At 38.0% G+C, this 25,806-nt stretch overlaps 1 protein-coding gene across 7 annotated transcripts in view; it reads left to right on the plus strand.

Moving 5' to 3' along the window:
* The window catches only part of ARID4B (AT-rich interaction domain 4B), a 134,316-nt gene extending 112,677 nt beyond the window's left edge, over window positions 1-21,639 (plus strand). For 6 of the 7 annotated variants that reach the window (XM_043924937.1, XM_043924941.1, XM_043924939.1 and 3 more), the window contains 6 exons: window positions 1,056-1,254; window positions 9,010-10,221; window positions 13,207-13,320; window positions 15,796-16,011; window positions 17,093-17,239; window positions 19,882-21,639. In XM_043924937.1, coding sequence (XP_043780872.1) covers window positions 1,056-1,254; window positions 9,010-10,221; window positions 13,207-13,320; window positions 15,796-16,011; window positions 17,093-17,239; window positions 19,882-20,009 — 2,016 coding nt within the window. In that variant the 3' untranslated portion in view covers window positions 20,010-21,639. Of the gene's footprint in view, window positions 1-1,055; window positions 1,255-9,009; window positions 10,222-13,206; window positions 13,321-13,978; window positions 14,135-15,795; window positions 16,012-17,092; window positions 17,240-19,881 lie in introns of those variants that run through there. The other variant, XR_006345236.1, reaches the window with a different exon arrangement.
* Window positions 21,640-25,806: the final 4,167 nt, after the last annotated feature.

The following is a 25,806-nucleotide window of genomic DNA, read 5'->3' on the forward strand; positions in this document are numbered from 1 at the left end:
CAGAATCTTCAGCTCAGGTGCTTTAAGTTAGTGGATCTCACACTTAAGCATGTGTCACAGTCACCTGGAGAAACTTGGTGAAACTCAGATTGCTTGTTCCCATCCCCAGTGATCATGGTTCACTGGATCTGAGTCTGGTTCGAGGAGTTTTCACTTAAATTGCCAGGAGGTGCTAAGGTCTCTGGGCCCATGGTCCATACTTGGACAACCACTATCCTAAATAGAATTAACTTCTATGTATCCAGAATGATACCAGCTCTGTACCGTCTATGGGAGAACTGTGAAAATAGTCACTCAGCAATCTATACTATGATTAAATCTTTTTAATGTTTTGAAACATTACAGTCCTGTTTAACAGGACTTCAGAATTGTTTCCTGCTGCGTCATGCTCTACAATATCACTTAGAAGCTTGTCTAAATTATTTTTTCTATAAATTATTTTAAAAGCAAATTTTAAAAAAGTTTCCAGGAAATATATTAGCCCCTGCCCATCTATTCATAAATAGAGAATTTGGAAAATTTCTCATTTTTTCATGAAACATTAATTTATCAATGATGCAGGAAGGATGTCCCACTGACTTGACTTTATAGCAAGTCATTTGTTTCTTTCCAGTTGTCAACTGAAGATAACTGAAATTTTATCATTCCCAACCCTCATTTTATATTGAGAATCTTCCAGGTTTTAAAACTACCAGATTGAAATTGTGTTTCTTTTTTAAAAAATAAATATTTAAGCCTATTGTGATTTCATTTTTATAGAATTTATAACATCAATTATTAGCAGAATGGAGGTTTGCTTTTCTTAATTGCCTATCTGATTGCTAATTTATTTCCATTATTAAAATATAAATAGTAGAAACTTTATTTCTCATCCTATAATATTTGTTAGATAAGTTTGAAAAAACATCTCTGACTGTTTTTCTTTATATTCTTTTTATGTTTTTTAGTAATGTAGTCTACAGCTTTGAGTTAAAAATGAGTTTTAGCATTGATACTAATGAATGCTTCATGATAAATTATGACTAACATAGGATACCTTTTTTCCCTTAACTTAGAATAAATTAGACAAAGAAAAAGACAAAGATGAAAAATATTCTCCTAAAAACTGTAAACTCCGGCGCTTGTCAAAACCACCATTTCAGACAAATCCATCTCCTGAAATGGTATCCAAATTGGATCTTACTGATGCCAAGAACTCTGATACAGCTCATATTAAGTCCATAGAAATCACTTCTATCCTTAATGGACTTCAAGGTAAACACAACGAGCATCCTGTTGCATGCAAGTATTTGTTTTAAATGTTTAAATGTTTTTGACTTTTATAAATCAAATGCTATAAAGGTAATTCAGTAACATTATGAAGTTCTCTTTTTTAATTGAACTGTAACTTTGTTGACTCTGTTATTATTTGAAATCAGCCATTAATTTTACTTTTTTTACAATTGTATTAAACCTGTTTATATTCCTAAAGAGGATATTATTTACTTTTTTAAAAACTTTGGCAAACATAAACCTAACTATGTAAAAAAAGACAGTATTTCCACTTTAATGAAGGCTCATCTGAATAGAGTTTCCAGGTCATATTCAGCTTCGTTGTCAGTCTACAAAGACCTCTGTAAGGTAATTCAGTGGGGCAAGGTTATTAGGGCCTTCTAGGAAACATCAGGGCTCTCAGGAATATCTCTTCGGAATTATCTCTCAGGAATTATGCTCTCCATTCTCTAGCAGATGTTAAGAACAAGTGAGTAAGATGGAAGATAAATTTTTAGAGACTGTCCACATTTGAAAATATATTATTTATGGTCTATCAGGGTTGGAAGTTTTTCCTTAATTATTTTATTGGCATTGTTCAGCTGTATTTTTCCTTCAGTGTTCTATGTGAAGTCCAGAGCTCTTGGCCCTGATTCTTTGTGGGTGACTTGTTTTATGGCTTGTTTTTTGCCTTCCTTTCTCTGAAATCTTGAATCTCTGTTTTTAATGTCTTCAGATTGCACAGAGATTACCCCTTTTGTGGATGTATTTTCATCTATTGTAATGTGTACTTGCTAAGCTGCTTCATTCTAGAAACTTGTATCTTTCTGTTTTGGATAGTTTTCTTGAAATATTTTGTTTATTTTTCTCCTCTACACTTCCATATTCTTTCCCCTACCCTCCTTTGCTCCCTTTCTCTCTTTTGAACCCTGCCATTATATTAATATTGAACCTTCTGCAGTATACTCTTAATATAGTTACCTTTTCTCAGAGACACATTATTGATTGTTCTGTCTTCTAGTTTCTTAGAAATTTTCTTGATTTTATCTTTTAATCCTTTTACTGTTTGGTACTGTAATGCTTATTGACAGCTGTAGTGTTTTTACTTTTTAAGAACTCTTTGTTTTCTGCAATGCTTCATATGATTCTGTTCTTATAAAATGGGTGGGTGCAATATCTTGTTTCTGATTTCATTCTTTTTTATTGTAGTAGAGTTGATTAACAATGCTGTGTTAGTTTCTAGTATATAGCAAAGTGGTTCAGTTATATATGTAGTCTTTTTTCATACTCTTTTCCTTTATGGTTTATTACAAAATTTTGAATAGAATTCCCTGTGCTATAAACCTTGTTGTTTATTTTACATATAGTAGTTTGTATCTGCTAATCCCAAACTCCTAACTTACCCTCTCCACTCCTTTTCCCCTTTGTTAATCATAAGTTTGTTTTCTATGTCTTCGAGTCTGTTTCTGTTTCATAAATAATTTGTGTCATAGTTAAGATTCCACATGTCAGTGATGATATATGGTATTTGCTTTCTCTGATTTAACTTCGTTTAGCGTGATAATCTCTAGATCCGTCCATGTTGCTTCAAATGGCCTCGTTTCCTTCTTTTTGTATGGCTGAGTAGTATCTCATTGTATATATGTACCACATCTTATTTATCCGTTTATCTGTCAGTGGCCATTTAGGGTTGCTTCCATGTCTTGGCTATTATAAATACTGCTGCTATGAACATTGGGATACATGTATCTTTTCAAATTATAGTTTTTTCCAGATGTCCCAGGAGTGGGATTGTTGAATCATATAGCAAGAAAGACAAAAACTCTGTTTATAGCTTTTTTTAGGAGCCTCCATACTCTTTTCCACAGTGGCTGCACCAGTTTACTTCCCCACCAGCAGTGTACGAGGGTCCCCTTTTCTCCACATCTTCTCCAGCATTTGTTATTAGGAAACTTTTTAATGATGGCCATTCTGACTGGTGCCTCACTGTAGTTTTGATTTGCATTTCTCTGATACTTAGTGATGTTGAGCATCTTTTCGTGTGCCTGTTGGCCATCTGTCTGTCTGCTTTTTAGGTCTTCTGCCCATTTTTCAGTTGGATTGTTTGTTCTTTTTTTGTTGTTGTTGAGTTGTATGAGCAATTTGTATATTTTGGAAATTAAGCCTTGTCAGTTGCATTGTTTGCAAATATTTTCTCTCAGTCCATAGGTTGTGATTTCCTTTGTAGTGCAAAATCTTAACTAATTTGATTAGGTCACATTTGTTTATTTTTGCTTTTATTTCTAGTGCCTTGGGAGATGAACCCAAGAAAACATTGGTACAATTTATGTCAGAGAATGTTTTGTCTGTGATCTCTTCTAGGAGATTTAGGGTGTCATGTCTTATACTTAACTCAGCTGTTTTGAGTGTATTTTTGTGTATGGTCTGCGGGTATGTTCTGACTTCATTGATTTACATTTAACAGTCCAGCTTTTCCAACACCACTTATATACAAAGTGTGGCAGAAGGGGACAGAGGTATTAATAAGAAAATTCTCATTGCTTATATATATATCAACAAATAGTATATTATTAAGAGATGATGATAGTAACTATGAATAGAAATAGTTATGAGATTTTGGAATCTGTGGAAGGAAGAAAAGAGGAGCCGTTGGTGTTTTGTTATGAGAGTAAATTAGTTTTCACTGTGTATATGTATTACTTGCTCCTTCATTGATCACAGCCTTGCCATAGTGAAGAGGCTTGCATAACTCAGTGAAGCTATGAGCCATGCTGTGTGGGGCCATCCAAGGTGGACGGGTCACAGTGGAGAGTTCTGAAAAAGTGATGTGGTCCACTGAAGGGGAGAATGGCAGACCGCTCCAGTACTCTTCCCATGAACAGTATGAAAAGGCAGAAAGATACGACACCTGAAGATGAGCCACCCAGATCAGAAAATGTCCAGTATGCTACCGGGGAAGAGCAGACGGCAATTATTAGTAGCTCCAGAAAGAATGAAGGAGCTACGCCAAAGTGGAAATGACACTCAGTTGTGGATGTGTCTGGTGTGAAAGTAAAGTCTAATGCTGTGCAGAACAATATGGAATAGGAACCCAGAATGTTAGGTCCATGAATCAAGGTAAATTGGACGTGGTCAAGAAGGAGATGGCAAGAGTGAACATTGACATCTTAGAAATCAGTGAACTAAAATGGACAGGAATGGGCAAATTTAATTCAGATGACCTATTATATCTACTAGTGCAGGCAAGAATCCCTTAGAAGAAATGGAATAGCCCTAATACCCAACAGAAGAGTCTGAAATGCAGTACTTGGGTGCAGTCTCAAAAATGACAGAGTGATCTCAATTCATTTCCAAGGCAAACCATTCAACATCACAGTAATCCAAGTCTGTGCCCAACCACTAATGCTGAAGTGCCTGAAGTTGACTTATTTATGAAGGCCTACAAGACCTAGAACTAACACCAAAAAAAAAAAAAAAAAAAAAGTCCTTTTCATCATAGGGGATTGGAATGCAAAAGTAGTAGGAAGTGAAGAGGTACCTGGAATAACTGACAAGTTTGGCCTTGGAGTACAAAATGAAGCAGGGCAAAGGCTAACAGAGTTTTGTCAAGAAAACACTCTGGTCATAGCAAACACCCTTTTCCAACAACACAAGAGACGACTCTGTACATGGACATCCCCAGATGGTCAATACCGAAATCAAATTGATTATATTCTTTTCAGCCAAAGATGGAGAAGCTCTATACAGTCAGCAAAAACAACACCCGGAGCTGACTGTGGCTCAGATCATGAGCTTCTTATTGCAAAATAGAGGCTTAAATTGAAGAAAGTGGGGAAAACCTCTAAGCCATTCAGGTACGCCCTAAATCAAATCCCTTATGATTATACACCAGAGGTGATGAATAGATTCAAGGGATTAGATCTTGTAGACAGAGTGCCTGAAGAACTATGGATGGAGGTTTGTAACAATTGTATGGGAGGCAGTGACCAGAACCATCCGTGAGAAAAGAAATGCAAGAAGCAAAGTGGTTGTCTGAGGAGGCTTTACAAATAGCTGAGAAAAGAAGACAAGTGAAAGGCAAGGGAGAACGGGAAAGATACGCTCAACTGAATGCAGACTTCCCAAGAATAGCAAGGAGAGATAAGAAAGCTTTCCTCAGTGATCAGTGCAAAGAAATAGAGGAATATAATTGAATGGGAAAGACTAGAGATCTCTTCAAGAAAACTGGAAATAGCAAGGGAATATTTCATGCAAGAATGGGCATGATAAAGGAGAGAAATGGTAAGGACCTAATAAAAGAAGAAGAGATTAAGAAAGGTGGCAAGAATATCCAGAACTGTACAAAAAAAGTCTTAATGGCCTGGATAACCATGATGGTGTTAGAGCCATACATCCTGGAGTGTGATGTCACATGAGCCTTAGGAAGCATCATTGTGAAAAAAGCTAGTGGAGGAGGTGGAATTCCAGCTGAACTATCAAATCCTAAAAGATGATGCTGTTAAAGTGCTACATTCAGTATGCCAGCAAATTTGGAAACCTCAGCAGTGGCCACAGGATTAGAAAAGGTCGGTATTTATTCCAGTCTCAAAGAAGGGCAATGCCACGGAATGTTCCAACTACTGTACTCGTTTCACATGCTAATAAAGGTTATGTTCAAAATCCTTCAAGCTAGGCTTTAATAGTACGTGAGCTTCCAAATGTACAAGCTGGGTTTAGAAAAGGCAGAGGAACCAGAGATCAAATAACCAACATTTATTGGATCATAAAGAAAGTGAGGGAATTCCAGAAAAACATCTGCTTCCTTGACTATGCTAAAGCCTTTGACTGTGTGGATCATAACAAACTGTGGAAAATTCTTAGAGAGATGAGAATACCAGACCACCTTACTTGCCTCTTGAGAAACCTGTATGCAGATCAAGAAGCAATAGTTAGAACCAGACATGATACAACAGACTGGTTCAAAATTGGGAAAGGGGTATGACAAGGCTGCATACTGTCACCCTGCTTATTTAACTTCTATGCAGAGTGCATGCTAAGTCACCAGTCGTGTCCGACTCTGTGAGACCCTATGGACTGTAGTCTGTCAGGCTCCTCTGTCCATGGCATTCTCTAGGCAAGAATACTGGATTGGGTTGCCATGCCCTCCTCCAGGGAATCTTCCCAACCCAGGGATGGAACCCGTGTCTCTTTCATTCCCTGCATTGGCAGGCAGGTCCTTTACCACTCGCGCTGCCCGGGAAGCCCTTTATACAGAGCACTTCATGGGAAACGCTGAGCGGGTGAGTCACAAGCTGGGGTCAGGACTGCTGGGAGAGAGATCTGGAACCTCAGATACACAGATAATACCACTCTAATGGCAGAAAGCGAAGAGGAACTAAAAGGCCTCTTGTTGAGCATGAAAGAGGAGAGTGAAAAAGCTGGCTTAAAAAACATTCAAACAATGAAGATCATGGGATCTGATCCCATCAGATCATGACAAATAGATGGGGAAAAACTGGAAACCGATAGATTTTATTTTCTTGGGCTCCAAAATCACTGCAGACGGTGACTGCAGCCATGATATTAAAAGGTGCTTGCTCCTTGATAGAAAAACTATGACAAACCTAGACAGCATATTAAAAAACAGAGACATCCCTTTGTTGACTAAGGTCCATATAGTCAAAGCTGTGGTTTTTCCAGTAGTCATTAATGGATGCGAAAGTTGGACCATAAAAGGCTCAGTGCGAAAGAATTGATGCTTTCAAATTGTGGTGCTGGAGAAGACTCTTGAGAGTCCCATGGACAGCAAGGAGATCAAACCAGTCAATCCTAAACGAGTAAATCAACCCTAAATATTCATTGGAAGGACTGATACTGAGGCTGAAGCTCCAATACTATGGTCACATAATTCGAAGAGCCAACTATTGGAAAAGATTGACGGCAAAAGGAGAAAGAGGGTGCAGAGGATGAGATGGTTAGATAGCATCACCAACTCAATGGACATGAATTTAAGCAAACTCAGTTATTTCAGATTCAGTTATTTAGGAACACATTGAAAAGATTAAATATCTTTAACCATCTTAATTGTACCCATTCTTTCTTATGTTTAACAAACTTAGGGAAGGATACATATGGATATCTCAGTAGAGTGTAGTATAGTTAAGCCCTAAATTCTGGAATCAGGGAACTGAGATTTAAATTTGATCTTGATTTATTTTAGCTCTGGGGTGGTTTACTAGCCTCTCTAAATCCTAGTATCTTAAAGTATAAAATGAGGCTCATAACAGATGCTCATAGGATTGTGAGATTGAATGAGATGATCTGTACAAACCATTTCATAGTACCTGGTATATAACAGTTTATCAGTAAATGTTATATTAAAGTCATAATAAAAGCTATTATTATTATACTTTGCTAAAAGGAACATTTAAGGAATAAATTGTGTAGATATGTTTTTATATTTCTCCCAGCAAAAAAGATTGCTGGGAGAAATATCATTAACCTCAGATATGCAGATGACACCACCGTTATGGCAGAAAGTGAAGAAGAACTAAAGAGCCTCTTGATGAAAGTGAAAGAGGAGAGGAAAAAGTTGACTTAAAGCTCAACATTCAGAAAACTAAGATCATGGCCTCCAGTCCCATCGCTTCATGGCAAATAGATGGTGAAACAGTGGAAACAGTGTCAGGCTTTATTTTGGGGGGCTCCAAAATCACTGCAGATGGTGACTGCAGCCATGAAATTAAAAGACGCTTAATCCTTGGAAGGAAAGTTATGACCAACCTAGACAGCATATTAAAAAGCAGAGATATTACTTTGCCAGCAAAGCTGTCTAGTCAAGGCTGTGGTTTTTCCAGTAGTCATGTAAGGATGTGAGAGTTGGACTATAAAGAAAGCTGAGCGCCGAAGAATTGATGCTTTTGGATTATGGTGTTGGAGAAGAGTCTTGAGAGTCCCTTGGACTACAAGGAGAGCCAGCCTTTCCATCCTAAAGGTAATCAGTCCTGAATATTCATTGGAAGGACTGATGTTGAAACTCCAGTACTTTGGCCACCTGATGCGAAGAACGGACTTATTTGATGGAAAAGATTGAAGGCGGGAGAAGGGGACGACAGGATGAGATGGTTGGATAGCATCATCGACTCAAGGGACATGAGTATGGGTAAACTCCGGGAGTTGGTGATGGACAGGAAAGCCTGGCTTGCTGCAGTCCATGGGGTTGCAAAAAGTTGGACATGACTGAGTAATTGAACTGAACTGAATGGATGTTTGTGTAAAGTTAATTGTGGTGTTCTCTAAAGCATCTATGGTAGAAATACATTGCTTAAAAAATTTTTGAGTTGTCATTGCTACATTGAAAGTGAAGACTGCACTTTTATAAGAATATACACTTTGGAGTTTGAACATCCTGGAACTACATCCTGACTCCACTATGTTCTGCTCATAAATTTGGAAAAGATGCTTTCTTTTTTATAATCTGCTTTATTGAGGTATAATTTACAAATGATGAAAGTCCCGAGTTTTATGTTTACAATATGATGAGTTTGACAAAAGTATACAGTAGTGTCGCTCCCACTGTAGTCATGATACAAAACGTTTTCATCATTGGGTGAATGTCTTCTCTCTGAAGCTCAGTTTCCTTAGTTGTAAAATGAGGATAAACCCTAGCAACCTGGAGTGGCTATAAACATATGGGCTAATACTTGTGTATATAAGTGGGCCCAGAGAAGACGTCGCTGGTATTCTTAGAATACTCATTGTTTTTTCTTTCTCTTCTAGCTTCTGAAAGTTCTGCTGAAGACAGTGAGCAAGAGGATGAAACAGGTATTCAAGACTTAGATAATCATGGCAAGGAGGAATCTAAGATTGATCATTTGACCCACAACAGAAATGATCTTACATCCAAAGAGGAACAGAACAGTTCATCTTTGCTTGAAGAAAACAAAGTCCACGCAGATTTGGTAGTAGCCAAACCCTTGTCGAAATCTCCAGAAAGCTTAAGAAAAGATATGGAAGCATTATCTGAAGATACTGATTATGAAGAAGAAGATGAAGTCACAAAAAAGAGAAAGGATGTCAAAAAGGACGCTGCTGATAAATCTTCAAAGCCACCAGTGAAACGTGGTAAAAGAAGGTACTGCAATACTGAGGAGTGTTTAAAAAGCGGCTCCCCCAGTAAAAAGGAGGATAAAGCCAAGAACAAAGAAACCCTTTGCATAGAAAATAGTAGCAATAGCTCCTCAGATGAGGACGAAGAAGAAAAGTCCAAAGCCAAGGTGACACCCACTAAGAAGTACAATGGTTTGGAGGAGAAACGAAAGTCTCTACGGACAACTGGTTTCTATTCAGGATTTTCAGAAGTGGCCGAAAAAAGGATAAAACTTTTAAATAACTCTGATGAAAGACTTCAGAACAGCAGAGCAAAAGATCGAAAAGATGTCTGGTCAAGTATTCAGGGTCAGTGGCCTAAAAAAACGCTGAAGGAGCTTTTCTCAGACTCTGACACTGAGGCCGCTGCCTCCCCACCCCATCCTGCCGCAGAAGAGGGGCCGGCTGAGGGGTCCCTGCAGACTGTGGCCGAGGAGGAGAGCTGCTCCAACACCGATCTGGCCGCCCCGCCCTTGGCCGGTGCAGAGGGCAAGCCCACTGAGGAGAAGCCAGCGGAGGTCAATGACAAAAAGTCGGAATTTCCGAGCAGCGGCAGCAATTCAGTGCTCAATACCCCTCCCACGACACCCGAGTCCCCTTCCTCAGTCACCGTGACGGAAGCCAGTCGGCAGCCACCTTCTGTAACAGTGTCAGAGCCGCTGGCCCCAAACCACGAAGAAGTCCGCAGCATCAAGAGTGAGACCGACAGCACAATCGAAGTGGACAGTGTCGCTGGGGAGCTCCAGGACCTGCAGTCAGAAGGGAACAGCTCACCCACGGGCTTTGATGCCAGCGTGAGCTCCAGCAGCAGCAATCAGCCTGAGGCAGAGCATCCTGAGAAAGGTGAGGCCGTAGGCCCCAGTGTCGTGGCTTAAGATTCTTCCCCCCTTACAGTTTCAGGGGTTTCATGTCCCTCATTACAACATGAGGTGTTCACGTGGAGTACTTGTGTGAACATGGTGAAAATGGCAATGTGAAAGGTAATCTGGGTAATGGAGGGTGGGATGCATTTACCAGCTTGAGAATTGAGTGTTTTTTCCACTTCAGCCACCAGTGACATTTCACAGTGGACCAGATCATGTGCTTTTTAATAGAAAATGCACCCAGGCCCAAATCCAGACCTGTTTGAAAACTCATTATATACTGGTTGACTGCCTGGCATGAGCAGCTTAGATATATTTCTGTAACATTGTTTTTGCAGTTGTCCCACGCATTTTCTCACTAACATTCTGATTTACTGATGGACTCGTCCACTCTTAGCCAGAGTGCTCTATGTAGGGGTTTGGAGCACCCACCTGTCCATGCCGGTCTCTCCTCAGATAGCCATGTCAGACTGATTCTCGAGCCTGACTGTCGTGTGAGGGTTTGTAATGGCATTTGGTGCTTCCTTGGTTGCCTAGCTTCCAGTTTGAAGGACCAGTGTCTATGCTGTACTTCCCTAAAGTCTTAGTGCCTTTTTATTGGTGCCATAGCTGTACTTCTGACATCATTCTTCTCATAAACCACTTCATTCAGGTGTCTTTAAATCAGTATACTGTAAGCTGACACTTGGCTTTGAAACACACTTTGCCAGTGTGAAGCACTAGGCTATGTATGTTATATAACATACCAGATTTTATTATACTGATTTCAGGTTTTTAGGTAAACTTAAAGAGATACAGTCTAGATCAAATTAGTTAGCTTTAGGCTATGTATGTTATATAACATACCAGATTTTATTATACTGATTTCAGGTTTTTAGGTAAACTTAAAGAGATACAGTCTAGATCAAATTAGTTAGCTTTAGGCTATGTATGTTATATAACATACCAGATTTTATTATACTGATTTCAGGTTTTTAGGTAAACTTAAAGAGATACAGTCTAGATCAAATTAGTTAGCTTTAAGTTTTCTCTCATAAACCTTTTTTTCCCCCTGTTTCTTGTTTCCCTGAGATATAATTGACATAACTATCATGCAAATAATTTTGTCTTAAAACATTTTTCAAAAAATATTAAGTAAAAAAGATAGTTGCAATAGATTTCAATGATCTTTCTTTTTTTATTTAAACATTTGCACACATAACTACTGTGATTATGTTTGTGTGTCGTACTGTCTCCCGGAATTGAATTATCCAGGCATAAATATCCTCAAAATGAAAGAAGCATTTATTGCAGATGATTAGAGAAGCTTTCAATATAATATAATGAACTTTTAATCATAATTCTGAAGAGGTTGCATCCTCACCATGCTCCTCATATCTTATGAAAGATTGAGATATGTTTTCGACAAGAAATATGATAGCTTGTCTTCTGATAGACTATGTCAGTATTGCCCTTTTGAATCTTAATCTTGACTGGGTTAAAAAGTAAGCAATTTGAGAACTTCATTTAGGGTATATCTGTCTTATCAAATCAAAGCATATTACAGAATTTTTTAGAATTTGTATCTCTTTAAAAATAAATTCTTAAGCACCTGTTTCATATGGCTCCTTTTGTCTGCACAAGGAGTAAATTTGTCTGCAGATATTGAAGACTTGACTTTATATTAAAAGTAAAAATGTAAGTTTTATAATTTAGATTTAAGATTGCCTTCCAGGTTAGCCTACAGTAAGCTTGTTATGTCTTGGAGACGAAAGTTTCAGAATTAAACTCTTTTGGAGAGAAATTTGGCCATTATTGTTAAGATTCTGTACTTTAATATAGATAATATCTAAATCACTTTCTTTATGGTTCACCTTGTTATATTAAAATAGCCTTAGGAAAAGTTATCAATTATATGTAACCCATTAAAAAAACAACTAAAAAGTTGCAAACAAAACATTTAAAATAGCTTGTTCCATTTTTTTACCAACAAAGTCATGTCTTGTATATGTTACCATTGTAACAGGATTAAGAAACATTTTTTCTAACAAACATGGCATAATTTTATCATAGTATTGATTGTATTGTCATTATATTAATAGTATCTGACACTGCAGTGGAATAGAGATAAGACTTTATAAATCTCAGGAAAAAGAGATTACTATATAGTCTGAGAAACAATACATATAATTACAAAGCTAGAAACACAGCAGATGCTGAGGATCCTATTAGAAGTAGAGAGACTATAGTTGGGAGTAGCAGTTAATCATTGAAGCCTGGGCCTCAGGGAAGGTAGGACTTGGGCTAATCCTTGAGGAAAAGGGAGCCTTTATAATAGTTTGGAATGACTTCTTACCAAGAAGTAGTTGTTTAGAGCTACTGTGCTGGATTTGTACGTGGTGTACATGTTAACCATTGCCCAGGAAGGATGTGCACACTTGCCTGGTTTCTGTGTGTGTGTTTATTTGTGGTTGTGCCGCGTCTTTGTTGCTGAGCAGGCTTCTCTCCAGGTGCGGTCAGCAGGGCCGCTCTTGGTTGCGCTGTGCAGGCTTCTCATTTCAGTGGCTTCTCTTGTTGCCCAGCCTGGATTCCAGGGCACAAGGACCTCGGTAGTTGCGATTCCCTGAGTCTAGAGCGTGGGCTCAGTAGTTGTGGCACACAGGCTTAGTTGTTCTGCGGCATGTAGGATCTTCCCAGATCAGGGATAGAACCCATGTCTCTTGCATTGGCAGGCAGATTCTTTACCACTCAGCCACCAGGGAAGTGCTTTATTTGCTTCTTTACAAAACTCTAGTTTTATTATGTGTAATAAATCAGTTCATTAATGACTTTTAAAAATTCTAATAATTTCTATGATAACTTATAAATCTCAGCATGTATAGTTTCAGAATTGGTCTATTCTTCTAAAATGTGGAATGAATTTATACCTGGGGACAAGCTTGATTTTATTTTGTGTTACTTAATAGTTTTCTTTTCCCCATCAAAGCCTGTACAGGTCAGAAAAGAGTGAAAGAAGCTCAGGGAGGAGGAAATTCATCAAAAAAGCAGAAACGAAGCCATAAATCTACAGTGGTAAACAACAAAAAGAAGGGAAAAGGCAGTAAGTGTGAGATCTCTGATTTTTTAAATGTAAAGATAATGGTGGATATGGTTTTTTCTCCCTTTAAGAAAAGGGTATTTAGGATATGGGATAGGTAATGTTTTGATTGTTGTCTCTACCCCTGCAAAAATCACACAGAAGTCTCTTGACTGTAGGTAGATTCTAGGATTGAGCAATTTGCTGTTATTCAGCAGTGGTATTGATTGCTGATGAATGATCAGGTAATCTTTTTAAAAAATAATAGTATAATATAAACACCAACATTTTTGTTAGTTTTATGTGCAAATTCTTTTGCATTATATATATTATATATTGTGAAATGCTTGAATTATATATTCTTTTTATTACAGTGAAACTGATTGCTTTGTAATCCTTTCAGGCAAAATCAGCCTAGAAGAGAACAATCAAGATAGCTTTAGAGCTGTAATTCCAATAGCTGCAGCCTACTATCTTTATCTTCGATATCCTGAACTGTGTGTTCAAGAGCAGCTCTAAGAATACTTGGGTTAAATATGTGCTAACTAATGACTTTAGCAGTGATTCTTATTTATCAGTCTACAGGAATATATATATTGTATTTCTCCTGAGAGCTGCACGTTTTTTCTCTCTCTCGTAGACAAAGTACGAAGCAGAAAATATGTAAAGAATTTTTTTTCAGGTGCCCCACACTGACCTCCTGCTGCTCTTCCAGGAGATTCCTGCCACCTCCACTGCCTGACCTTTGCTATCGGCCGGCTTGGCTGCACTTCAGTGCAGAAAAGGGTTTTGCGGCCAGCTCCCCGCGGTTCTGCTGAGCCCATATGACTTCCAGGCGGTGAATATGGCATCCTTCGGGGCCCCGGGCGGCTGTGTTCAGCGAGGCCATGAAAGCCGAGCTGAGGCAGACCACTGCATCCGAGTGGGGCCAAGCCTTGGGTGGCTGAGCTAGGAGTTGCCTGGGGTTCCAGAGCAGCAGTGGGGGGACTGGGAAGGGATTCTTTTAAGACATGTACGAAAGAGTGGTGGAGTTTCTTTACTCCCGAACACCACAGTGGGGAGGAGTTGTTGTGTCTTTCCTGTCTGGAATACTTTTCAGTTTTTTAGAGTTTAACTATATTTTTTGGAGGGTAGCTATTGTTAATGAAGAATTGATAAAAGAAAATGGATAAATTTGAATGCCAGATTGATGCCACATTTGAAGTAACTGAAAGGATATTCAAGACTTTTTTAATTACACTGTAATGTTTTTATCTTTAAGACTTTTAAATGACATTCTCGAAGAGGGCTCATTTTCAACAAGTCAGTTGACATATTCATATAATTATGAGCTATAGCAGTTGATCATATATTCTTCCATTTTAATTATTGGACTTATATCTTGGTAAATCAGAATGAGGAAACAGTTCTCTGAGAATAATTTAGTCAAATGAATTAACTCTCATAGAATCTACAGTAATGCTTTGTATCCAGAAAGAGGTAATTTATGGAAATAGCAGTTCCATAACATGTCAAGTTCTTTAACATGTCAAGATGTTAAAGATTTCCATTCTGGTACTGAGGCTTTGGGCTTCCCAGGTGACACAGTGATAAAGAACCTGTCTACCAATGCAGGAGATAACAGAGACACAGGTTCGATCCCTGGGTCGGGAAGATGCCTTGAAGTAGGAAATGGCCACCCACACCAGTATTGTTGCCTGGGAAATTCCATGTACAGGGGAGCCTGGCAGGCTACAGTCCATAAAGTCACAGAGAGCCGGACACGACTGAGCGCGTGTACGCGCGTGCATGCACACACACTCACTCTCTCTCACACACATACACACACACTCGCACACACTTTGTTGAGGTTTTAATCAACAAAGGCAGATGTAACATTATTGCATAGACTTCTGAATTCTTCATAAATTACTGAATATATTTATCAGGGTAAAACCTATGATTTATTTTAGTCAACAGGTTATAATACAGGAGTTTCTCAAGAAATCATTGTATATATTAAAATTTAGAATTTATTTTCAAAGAATTCTTTATTGAATGTAATGATAGTGCATCATTGATTTGGCCAGAGAAGTAGGAAAGTGTTGCATGTACACAATTTAAAATATGAAATTAAGAAGTTTTCATATGATTCATTTTAAAAAATGCTGTATTCTACTGTCTATCTATATATATTTTAATATAGTAGAGTTAAAAGCTATTTAAATAATTACCACATTTTTGGCAATCTACCAGATATAATGAAAGATTGAGTATTTTTAAAAAATACATTATTGGCGATTCAGGTAAGAAGAGTTTTTGTTTTCCTTAACTGATGTGCTGCTGTGTTTATACTTGATGATTTTCCAAGTTTTTAGGCAGGGTCTGTAAAGCAAGTTGTTTACTGTAGTAGTGAACTGAAATGGTTAATTTTTAAATTGTCCACTAAAATCTGTAACAGATTATGATTACTTTTCTGTTTACTAATGCTTAAAAAAAAATTTTTTTTTTTTTTTTCAGCAAATAGTAGTGATAGTGAAGAACTTTCTGCTGGTGAAAGTGTAACTAAGACTCAGCCCATCAAATCAGTTTCCACTGGGATGAAGGCTCATGGTACCAAATCTCCTGCTAGGACGCAGTCTCCAGGAAAATGCGGAAAGAATGGCGATAAAGATCCTGACCTCAAGGAACCCAGTAATCGATTACCCAAAGTTTACAAATGGAGTTTTCAGATGTGTAAGTGGCATATGCTAAGTCAGAGGTGAAGCAATAGAAACTTCTTCCCAGTAATTTTTTTTCGCCTTGTTAGTTATCCATTTTAAATATAGCAGTGTGTACATGTCCCCCAAATTCCCTAACTATCCCTTCCCACCATCCTTCTCCCACCAGCAACCATAAGATTGTTCTCTGTCAGTCTTTTTCTGTTTTATAAGTTCATTTGTCATCATTTTTTAGATTCCATATATAAACGATGTCATATAATATTTCCCCTTTGTCTGGCTTACTTTACTCAGTATGTTAAGGCATTTGAGGCACATATCAACATTGACTAGATATTTCTGATATAATGTCAGAAATTTACTATAAAAAATCTAGTGTTGCTCCTGGGAAGTGGATTGTTTAGGGTTTACATGAGACAGAATTTACAATAAATTGCTAATTATTGAAGCTGATTAATATATGTGACTCTGTTATACTACTCCTTGTACCTTTGTATACCTGAAAAATAGCCATTACAAGTTACTATTTTTTTTTTTTTCTTTTTAAAAAGAGACTACTTCAGAGTTTCTCATGCAAGGAAATATTCTTAGGAGATTGAAAATTGCTTCAGAGCATTTGAAAATTTTTCTAACAATTTCAGAGTTATGCATACTTATTAAAAAATCAAAAAAAGAACAAAAAAGAAGATGAGAAAACATTTTGTTCAGAGTTGTAACATTCAAAAATATATGCAGTTTAAACATTTTGGTGTCTTTCCAATCTTATTTCTAAGTATAATTTTTAATGATGTACTATGGTGATGTTGTACACATATGTGGGTTTTTCGGGGGGGGGGGCACAAATGTGGAAATTTTAACATCCGTGTTTATTTAGGTCATAAGGTCTTTAATTCTACACATTCACTCAAAAATTACCTTGCATGTATTAGTGCTGGGCAGTCTTTTAGGCTGGGGAGAAAACAACTTAGGCAAACTATTTATAAGCCTTTTTCTAAAGTTTCTCTGTCTTGACCTCATTCTGTGACCACACTATATATTCTCTTATATATTAAAATTTTGTTCACAAATGCATACTAATGAAAGTTTTAAATTCACAGCGGACCTGGAAAATATGACAAGTGCTGAACGCATCACAATTCTTCAAGAAAAACTACAGGAAATCAGAAAACATTATCTATCATTAAAATCTGAAGTAGCTTCCATAGATCGGAGGAGAAAGCGTTTAAAGAAGAAAGAAAGAGAAAGTAAGTGTTACTTTTACTAAGTGTTACTTTACCTAAACACAAAGGAATTTTGACTCGACAGTTGGGCTCATGTGAACTGTGTCTGTGACTTTTCAGGCAGTAACTGCTCTGGCTTATTTTCTTCATCTATAAAATGGAAAAACTTTATCTAAAACAATTATCTCAAACCATAATATTCATTTTCATGGAGCTTACCATCTGCTTCCCCCCAAAAAACTAGTAATATATCAGACAGTACAAAGCACTGTGAACAGAGTAGAGCAATGGTAAGGCAGTGATCGGGTGGGTTGTGTTAGATTCGGAGTGGCTGTAACATTTTCATTGAACCCGAAGGACCAGAGGCGCGAGAGAGGTTAAAATCTGAGGGAAGGGGGTTGTTTTAGTCTTACGGGGCGCCGGCCTACTTCCAAGATGTCGGTTCGTTTCCGCACTGTCACAGAAGAGCAAATGTCACAACAACATGTGCCATAGGAATTTCTTTGGTTTTCTAGTGCATATGAAAGTTATATTTACACTGTACTATAGTCTGTTAAGTGTGCGATAGCATCATGTCCCAAAGAAGAATAAACGTACCTCAGTTGAAAATACTTAATTGCTAAAAATGCTAGCTATCATCTGAACCTTCATTGTGATCATTTTGCTGGTGGAGGGTTTGCCTTGATATTGATGGGTGGTGACTGCTGAAGGTTAGCGTGTCTGTGGCAGTTTCTTTAACACGAGACTACATTGTAGTACTCTGAAGTTTACGCTACCAATTGACTTTCCTTTCATGAACGATTTCTCTGCAATGTTGTTTGATGGCAAATTACTCACAATAAAACTTCTTTCAGAATTGAAGTTAGTTTTCTCAAACCCTGCTGCTGTTCCATCAACTTAAGTTTTTGTTTTATTCTAAGTCCTTTGTTATTATTTTAGTAATCAAAAAGTTCACTGTCTTTTATAATATTGGGCATGGTTCATGACATCCCAAAGCAATTGTGATAGTAACATCAAAACTCACTGCTCCCACCACCGTAACAAATATAATAACATTGAGAAAGTTTGAAATATTGTGAGAATTATCAAAATGTGACACATACACAAAGTGAGCAATACTGTTGGAAACAATGGTGCCGATAGACTTGCTGGATGCAAGAGTGTTGAAAACCTTCAGTTTGTAAACAACAGTATCTTTGAAGCACAGTGAAGCAAAGCACAATAAACTGAAGTAGGTGGACCACAGGCCCAGGTATCTTGGGAAATGGTTTGACTGTGTCTTTGGACAACTAGCTACCTCCAATTCTAAGAATGGGTCCCAAAGGAAGAATATGTGACCACAAAGAAGTTTGTTATGGTAGTATTTATAGGAGCAGATAGAAATTATTAAATTGTATTCTCCAATAATATATTTAAATAAACACTTAAATTTTTATTTATAATGCTCTTAAGTATTCATTCGTTGTTGGTAACAGCAAAAAGGAATTAAAGTAGTTGCGGTTCATAAATATAATGGAAAACTATTAAGCTTTGAAAAGAAAAAGGTAAATCTGTATATGTACTGATAAGGAACATCTCAGATTGCTAAGTGTAAAAACCTAGTTAGACTCTGTACTATGCTTCCACTTGCAATTTTAAAAACAAAGTTACTAGTGTTTTCATTTTAAATATGCATGTCATGTGTCTAGATTCTACTGATAAAATTCCTCTAGAACTGGGGTTGCACACATTTTCTATAGAGACACGTAATAAATATTTTGGGCTTTGTGGACCTTGTAGTCTCTTTAGAACTACTGGACCCTATCATTGTATGTATGAAATCTGCTATAAGCTAGATCTAAACAAATAGGCATAGTTGTGTTCCAGTCAGATTTTCTTAACAACAAAAAAACAGGCAGTAATTTACCAGTCCCTCTTGTGGCATTGTAAAGATGGTGACACAGTTGGTAACAGCGGGGGGTGACACTGGGGAGGGGAATTTGGAAGACTAGGAGGGTCCTGAATCAGAGGAAGATTCACATTTCCCTCTTATCTCCCATCTCTGAGCGATTTTTTTTTAACCTTGTGCATCTAAAGTTTTCAAATACTGATTTATAACACTGAGAGAATTTCTTTGAGGAAAATAATAATGTGTCATTTGCTTTGTAAACCAAGTGGAGTAAAAGGCAGTAGTTAGGCTGTGATGTGTAGTAGTAGTAATTTTTCCCAAGTTCAAAAAGCAATTAGCCTTCCATCCTCATCACCATTTAATTTCATAAGGAACTCCAGAAGCAGAAAGATATAGGAATTGGAAGGGGAAAAGATTTGGGGATAGATTACAGATTTTCCTATTGAATTCCAAGATCTTTTTGACATTTGTTTCATTATTACTGAAAGTCTACCCTTTATTTTATTTCCACATCTCCGTGGACTGAGCCCAGCTTACTTTCCTTTAAACAGTGCGGGAACGTTCCCTGGTCCCGTCTTTGTTGTTACTTCCTGTAGTTTGGCAGTGTCTCCTTACCTGAGATGCCCTAGATTTTCCTTTGTGTACATTATGGTATCATAAAAATCGACTGCTCTTGTAAGCTAAATGATTCTGGAGACTCCAGCAGAACCTCGGTTTGGAGGACTAGTGTGTTACTTCCTTCTGCGGTCATTAAGCTCTTGGTTTCCCTTTCGCTCAGGTGCTGCTACATCCTCGTCGTCGTCGTCTCCTTCATCCAGCTCCATAACGGCTGCTGTTATGTTAACGTTAGCTGACCCGTCAATGTCCGGCGCATCACAGAACGGAATGTCAGTTGAGTGCAGGTGACAGCAGGACTTGCTAAGGCACTTTGCACTTAATGGCTGTTGAGGGCCACGTCTTTTTTTATACTGCACAGTGGCACAAAAAAAAAATCAGACAAGCACTATTTTATATTTAAAAATTGTTTCTTGACAAGCTGACTTGGCACTTAAGTGCACTTTTTTTATGAAGAAAAAGTACAATGGACTGCTTTTCCTCAAGCAATAATTGTTTCCAACTTGTCTGGGAATTGTGTGTCTGGTAACTTGAAGGCCTTCCACTGTGGCAAATGGAGGCTTTTCACTGCCTGTAGAGACAATACAGTAAGCGTAGTCATTGGGTGGCCAGAACATGTTAAGAAAACTTACTGTATATGTATTCCCTTGTATTTTGTTAAAGCTGGAACATTTGATATTTTTCCATTTATTTATGAAAAAATATGAACCTATTTTCATTTGTACAAGCTAATTGTTTTTTAAAGCAAGTCACCTTAGGGTGGCTTTAATTGTATAAGTCAAGCACATGTAATAAATTCAAAACCTGCAGTTAACAGGATGTTAGACATCAATCCTGATAACCAAATATTGAAGATTCTCTTTAAAAAAGACTGAACATGTTTACAGGTTTGAATTAGGCTAAAAGGTCTTGCAGTGGCTTTTCATGCCCCTTCAAATTGGAATGGAACTACTGTACTTCGCCATTTTTCTATAAATCAGTATTTTTTTTTAATTTTGATATAATACATTGTGTGAAAAAGAAAATGGCTAATAAACTGTATTAAATCTTAAACAATGTATAAAGATTGTACTTAGCCAGTTCAAAGTGTATATTTATTCATAATGAATTATAACAGTTATATTTTTGTGTTTTCTTGTAAATGTTTCTTTTTCCTTAAATACAGATAATTCATTTGTATTGCTTATTTTATTATGAGCTACAACAAGAGGACTTCAGGAACAAGTAAACTTTATTAGTATGGTTCAAGGCTGTTGCTACGAACTGTCTCAAAAGGATGGTTGTTATTTTGAGTATAAATAGCTAATTGGGGTGGTAGGCCTATAAAAATTAAATGCCTTGTATAAAATCCAAAATGAACGCAAAATTGTTTTCACTTGTATTGACTTTATGTTGTATGATTCCAATCTCTGTTCTGTTTGGCACTTGTATTTAATTCTACACCTTTGTAAGACATTTGTATATCGCGGATGTGTTCATTCAAGCTATTTAATACCTGGCACTGTTCATACGCAGTACTTTACTGTACAGACTGTTTTACTGCTTTAATTGTAGTTCTGTGTACTTTTTTTGGGTGGAGCTGGCATGTTTTGTTTGTTTTCTGGCAATACGACATGTGAGAATTTCGAAGCGTTCTGTTGTAGATGCTAACGTGTCAGAATCCTTTACATTCAACTTTTCTAAGAAAAGCATTTTCAGTCTTGTAGTGTGTGCTTACAGTAACTAATTTTGTTGAAAATGGTTTCAAGTTATTCAAATTTGTACAGGACTGTAAAGATTTGTTGACAGCAAAACCTTGAAGAAAAGCTTATAGAATAAAAGCTATAAAGTATATATTAGGATCTGCAAACAATGAAGAATTATGTAATATATTGTACAAATGTAAGCAAAGGCTCTGAAATAAAATGCCATAGTTTGTGAATCCTTGATTTTGTTTCTAAAAGGTTAAGTAATTTTAGTTCATTTCTGTATGAGAACTGACTGAAACATATTTTTTCCAGCATATGTGATCCGAAAGGATTATTTTTTTTTTTTAAAGGAGAATATTCTGCCTGCAGGAATTGAAAGTCCATTAACCAGATTTATGTACAGGAGTTCTTAGGCATTCTTATATCTTTGCATACACTTTTCAGCTTGAGTCTGAACATGAATACTTATGACTTGGAGGTTTGTCTAAAGAAGAAAATCAAAAAAGCTTTTTCTTATAACACTTGAAACCATTATTATTAGCTTTGTTTTTCCCTTGTCTTTTAATGTAAGTAGACCTTTGTGACTCCCTTAAGCGTTTAGTGTACTCTACCCCATTAATACATCTTGGAGTCATCTGGGCATTGTTAAAACAATAGTCAGTACTCAGGGTCCACCCTCAAAAAGTCATACTTAATTGGTCTGGGATGATACCTGGATATTGATTTTTTTTTTTTTTTTTTTAAGGTGGTGGACAGTGACTTTAGTATGCATCTAGGTTGAGAACCACTGTATTACTCCAGACCTTTAAAATCAGTAATTAGGGTTTTTTGCCCCATTTAATGACCTTTCCACTAAGAGAAAATCCTTTCTTTAAAACAAAAAGAAACTTTTTTATGGCCCCCAAAGCCCAAACGTTTATTTTTGACTCACTTTTGTGATGACCCTTTTCACAGAAGTTAATTTAACACTCTAGGGATGAGTGTTTAAATCTATAGAACAACGCTTCTCAAAAATGAGATTCTGGAGTACTAGTCCCTGGTATTCCTGGAATTTCCCTGGAAATGCTCTGGGAATTTGTTATCAAATATATTTCGGAAATGCTTATATATAGCACATTTCCTTCTTAGAGCTTCAGTGTGTGTGCTTAACCACTCAGTCATGTCCACCTCTTTTAGACCCCATGGACTGTAGCCCTCCAGGCTCCTCTGTCCATGGGATTCTCCAGGCAAGAAAACCGAAGTGTGTTGCCATTTCCTCTTCCAGGGCACCTTCCCAACCCAAGGATGGAACCCAGGTCTCTTGGGTCTCCTGCATTAGCAGGTAGATTCTTTACTATTGTGCCACCTGGGAAGCCCTTAGAGCTATAATATTAGCATATTTTAAACTTTAGGAAAGTGTTTTCCTTAACCTACTGTTTTTAGTTTTACCTGATCATGAAACCCTGTTTTTCAAGGAACTCCCAATATCATCTACTTGGTGTGTTAGAGAAAGAGTGCCCTAAAGGACAATGATGATCAGCTTTGGAATTGATGTTTTGTATCGGTGGGTTTTTCTGCCCTCTTGCTTGCCTATTTCTTCCCAGCTTCTCCAGAGAGTTTGAGAATTTCATGGCATTTCTGGAATTTGACTTTTTTTCCCACTGATCAGCTAAACTACATTTTACCAAACTAGTTTACAATCTCAGATAAAGTTAAGATGCTACATTTTTTACAGTGTTCTCCAAAACCTTTTTTTCTACTGAAATAACCTGAGGGTGAGATCTTGGTAATTTTAATAACCTGGGGAGATTAGGGACAGTGGAGTAGATTTCATGAAACCCCTATCGTTTTTTTAAAAATGTTAATTTTTTAATGAAAAGAGCCCTTGTAAGTTTAAGAAGCTATTCAAAGGCATTGGTGATCTCTAAATGGTTAAAAAAAAAAAAAAAAAACAGTTCTTAATAGCAGTGTGGATCATTTTTTAACTATCTCCAACCAATGTCTCTTTCATACTTAACCATTTTCCTTCTGAAGTGTGGGCTGCCTTTCATTCTTTGTTGAAATTCAAAAGGCCATTTCTCCACCTTTTGTCTAAACTTAAGCTACTATTTAGGGAATTTTGTCTAACATTGTATGATGGGTTTTGTATGTATAAGAGGTAAATTTCCCAGAGGAATAGTTTCATGATTTAATTGTGGAAGTAATATATACTTCTTGTTATTGTTTAGTCCCTAAGTCATGTCTGACTCTGAGACTTCATGGACTGTAGCCCGCCATGGGATTTCCCAGACAAGGATACTGGATCATTTTGCCATTTCTTTCTCCAGGGAATCTTCCCGAAACAGGGATTGAACCTGTGTCTCCAGCTTGGCAGGTGGATTCTTTACCATTGGCCACCTGGGTAGCCTATATATATATATATATATATATATATATATATATATATATATGATCATAAAATTAGGCACTAAATTATATGGTTGAGGAAAACATGTGCATAAGAGCTTTAACGAGGGCAGCATATGAGCATACAAGAAATGCGATGACCGGTGTGATGGTGACATAGAGGAGATGCAAATCTTAATTTAGCATTTAACAGATTGATCTGGAAGTGGAATGCGTAGGCTAGTGTGGAGAGGTAGTGTCAGGAAGGCCAGATTCAGTGAGGTTACGGTGCTTCAGATAGGAAGTGATTCTTGGAATGTTAGAGTGAGGGAGGAATCTGATTGGAAGACATTCTGAAAGAAAATTGAATATCTTCATTGGACAGTATAGAATAGATGGAGATGCTCGGGTTGCAGATATGGACAGTTTTTCTCTCTTTTTGAGATACTACAAGGTCACAACTATGGGAAGTCAAACTGAGGGACTCAAAGCAAAACCAGGGCCAAGCAAATAAATAATGCTTTTCCATCATGTTATCTGATGTGGACTATAAAAAAGGTCACATACATTCCCAGTGACTTGTTAAGCAGCTCTCCAAAAATAGCAAGTCTGTCCCCAAAGATTCAAGGTCGCTTGCTTTCACCACCCAAACTACTAAGTCAATGATTTACCTAATGATAATCTAATATTTATCTCAAAGTCTGTTTGCCACATATTCACTAGGTCTGGTGAGTGGGGATACAGAATACAGGATGAATAAGACACCAATTTGTATCTAGAGACACTATTTCATCTCTACTGAAAATAGCAGGGAATTTTCCCAAATGAGTTGAGCCTTGAAGGATGGGTACAATTTTGCTGGTGGCAATGAGGGGTAAAGAGGAGGGCAATAGTGGAGGAAGGCATAACAAAAATAAGGAATGACAGAAGCTTGTGGAATAACGAGGTGGTGGGAAAAAGCAGGCTTTGGAGGCTTGGACCTAGGAGATGGGGGCTTCCCAGATGGCGCTAGTGGTAAAAGAATTCGCTTGCCAATACAGCTGACAAAGACGTGTGAGTAGGGAAGATCCCCTGGAGGAGGGCATGGCAACCCACTCCAATATTCTTGCCTGGAGAATCCCATGGACAGGGACTCCTGGCAGGCTACAGTCCATAGGATGGCACAGTCGGACACAACTGAAGCGACTTACCACGCACGCTGAGTTGGTTGAGAAAATCGCATTAGCTTTGAGAGCCAATTCAGTGAGCTTAGTCGCGCAGTTGTGTCCGACTCTTTGCGACCCAAGGGATGTAACCCGCCAGATTCCTCTGTCCATGGGATTCTTCAGGCTTTGAGAGCCAAGGATCTCCTTTTCCTGGTATGATAACGCCGAGCAGGTTAGAGCTGTGCGTATGCTCCGCTTAGTCGCTCAGTCCTGTCCGACTCTTTGAGACCCCATGGACTGTAGCCCGCTAGGCTCCGTCTGCCCATGGCAAGAGTACTGGAGTGGGTAGCCATGCCCTCCTCCAGGGGATCTTCTCAACCCAGGGATCGAACCCAGGTCTCCCGCGTTGCAGGCAGATTACCGTCTGAGCCACAAGCGAAGCCCAGGTTAGAGCTGTGGTCTCCCACAATTTCTTCTCAATTTTACTTTGAAATAATGTCAGATTTCAGAAAAGTTGCAAGAGCAGCACAAAGGAGCCCCATGTATCCTTCACACCGATTCATCATTTGTTAATACTGACTGACGTACATCTTTGTAACCTCATTTCCTGACAAACCGCCTCTGTCTTTGACAACGCAGAGATTCTCGTTTGTGTTTTCCCTCTGCTTGGATTGATACCCCACTCGCAGCCTGGCTGATTCTTATTCCTACTTCAGACCTGACCTACTCTCATAGGTCTTAGCCAGAGAGAGAGAGGTGCGAACCGATTCGAAAGTCTGGCTTCGACCGGGAGGCTCGCTGTGTCCGCCCCCATCCGCTATCTCCGCCCCTTCGCCTGCTGTCTCCGCCCCTAGCGCGTCCACAGAGACTCCTGGGGCGGAAGGGGCGTGG

The sequence above is a fragment of the Cervus elaphus genome, chromosome 15 (genome assembly GCF_910594005.1).
Source record: "Cervus elaphus chromosome 15, mCerEla1.1, whole genome shotgun sequence".
In the NCBI taxonomy this organism is placed as follows: Eukaryota; Metazoa; Chordata; class Mammalia; order Artiodactyla; family Cervidae; genus Cervus; species Cervus elaphus.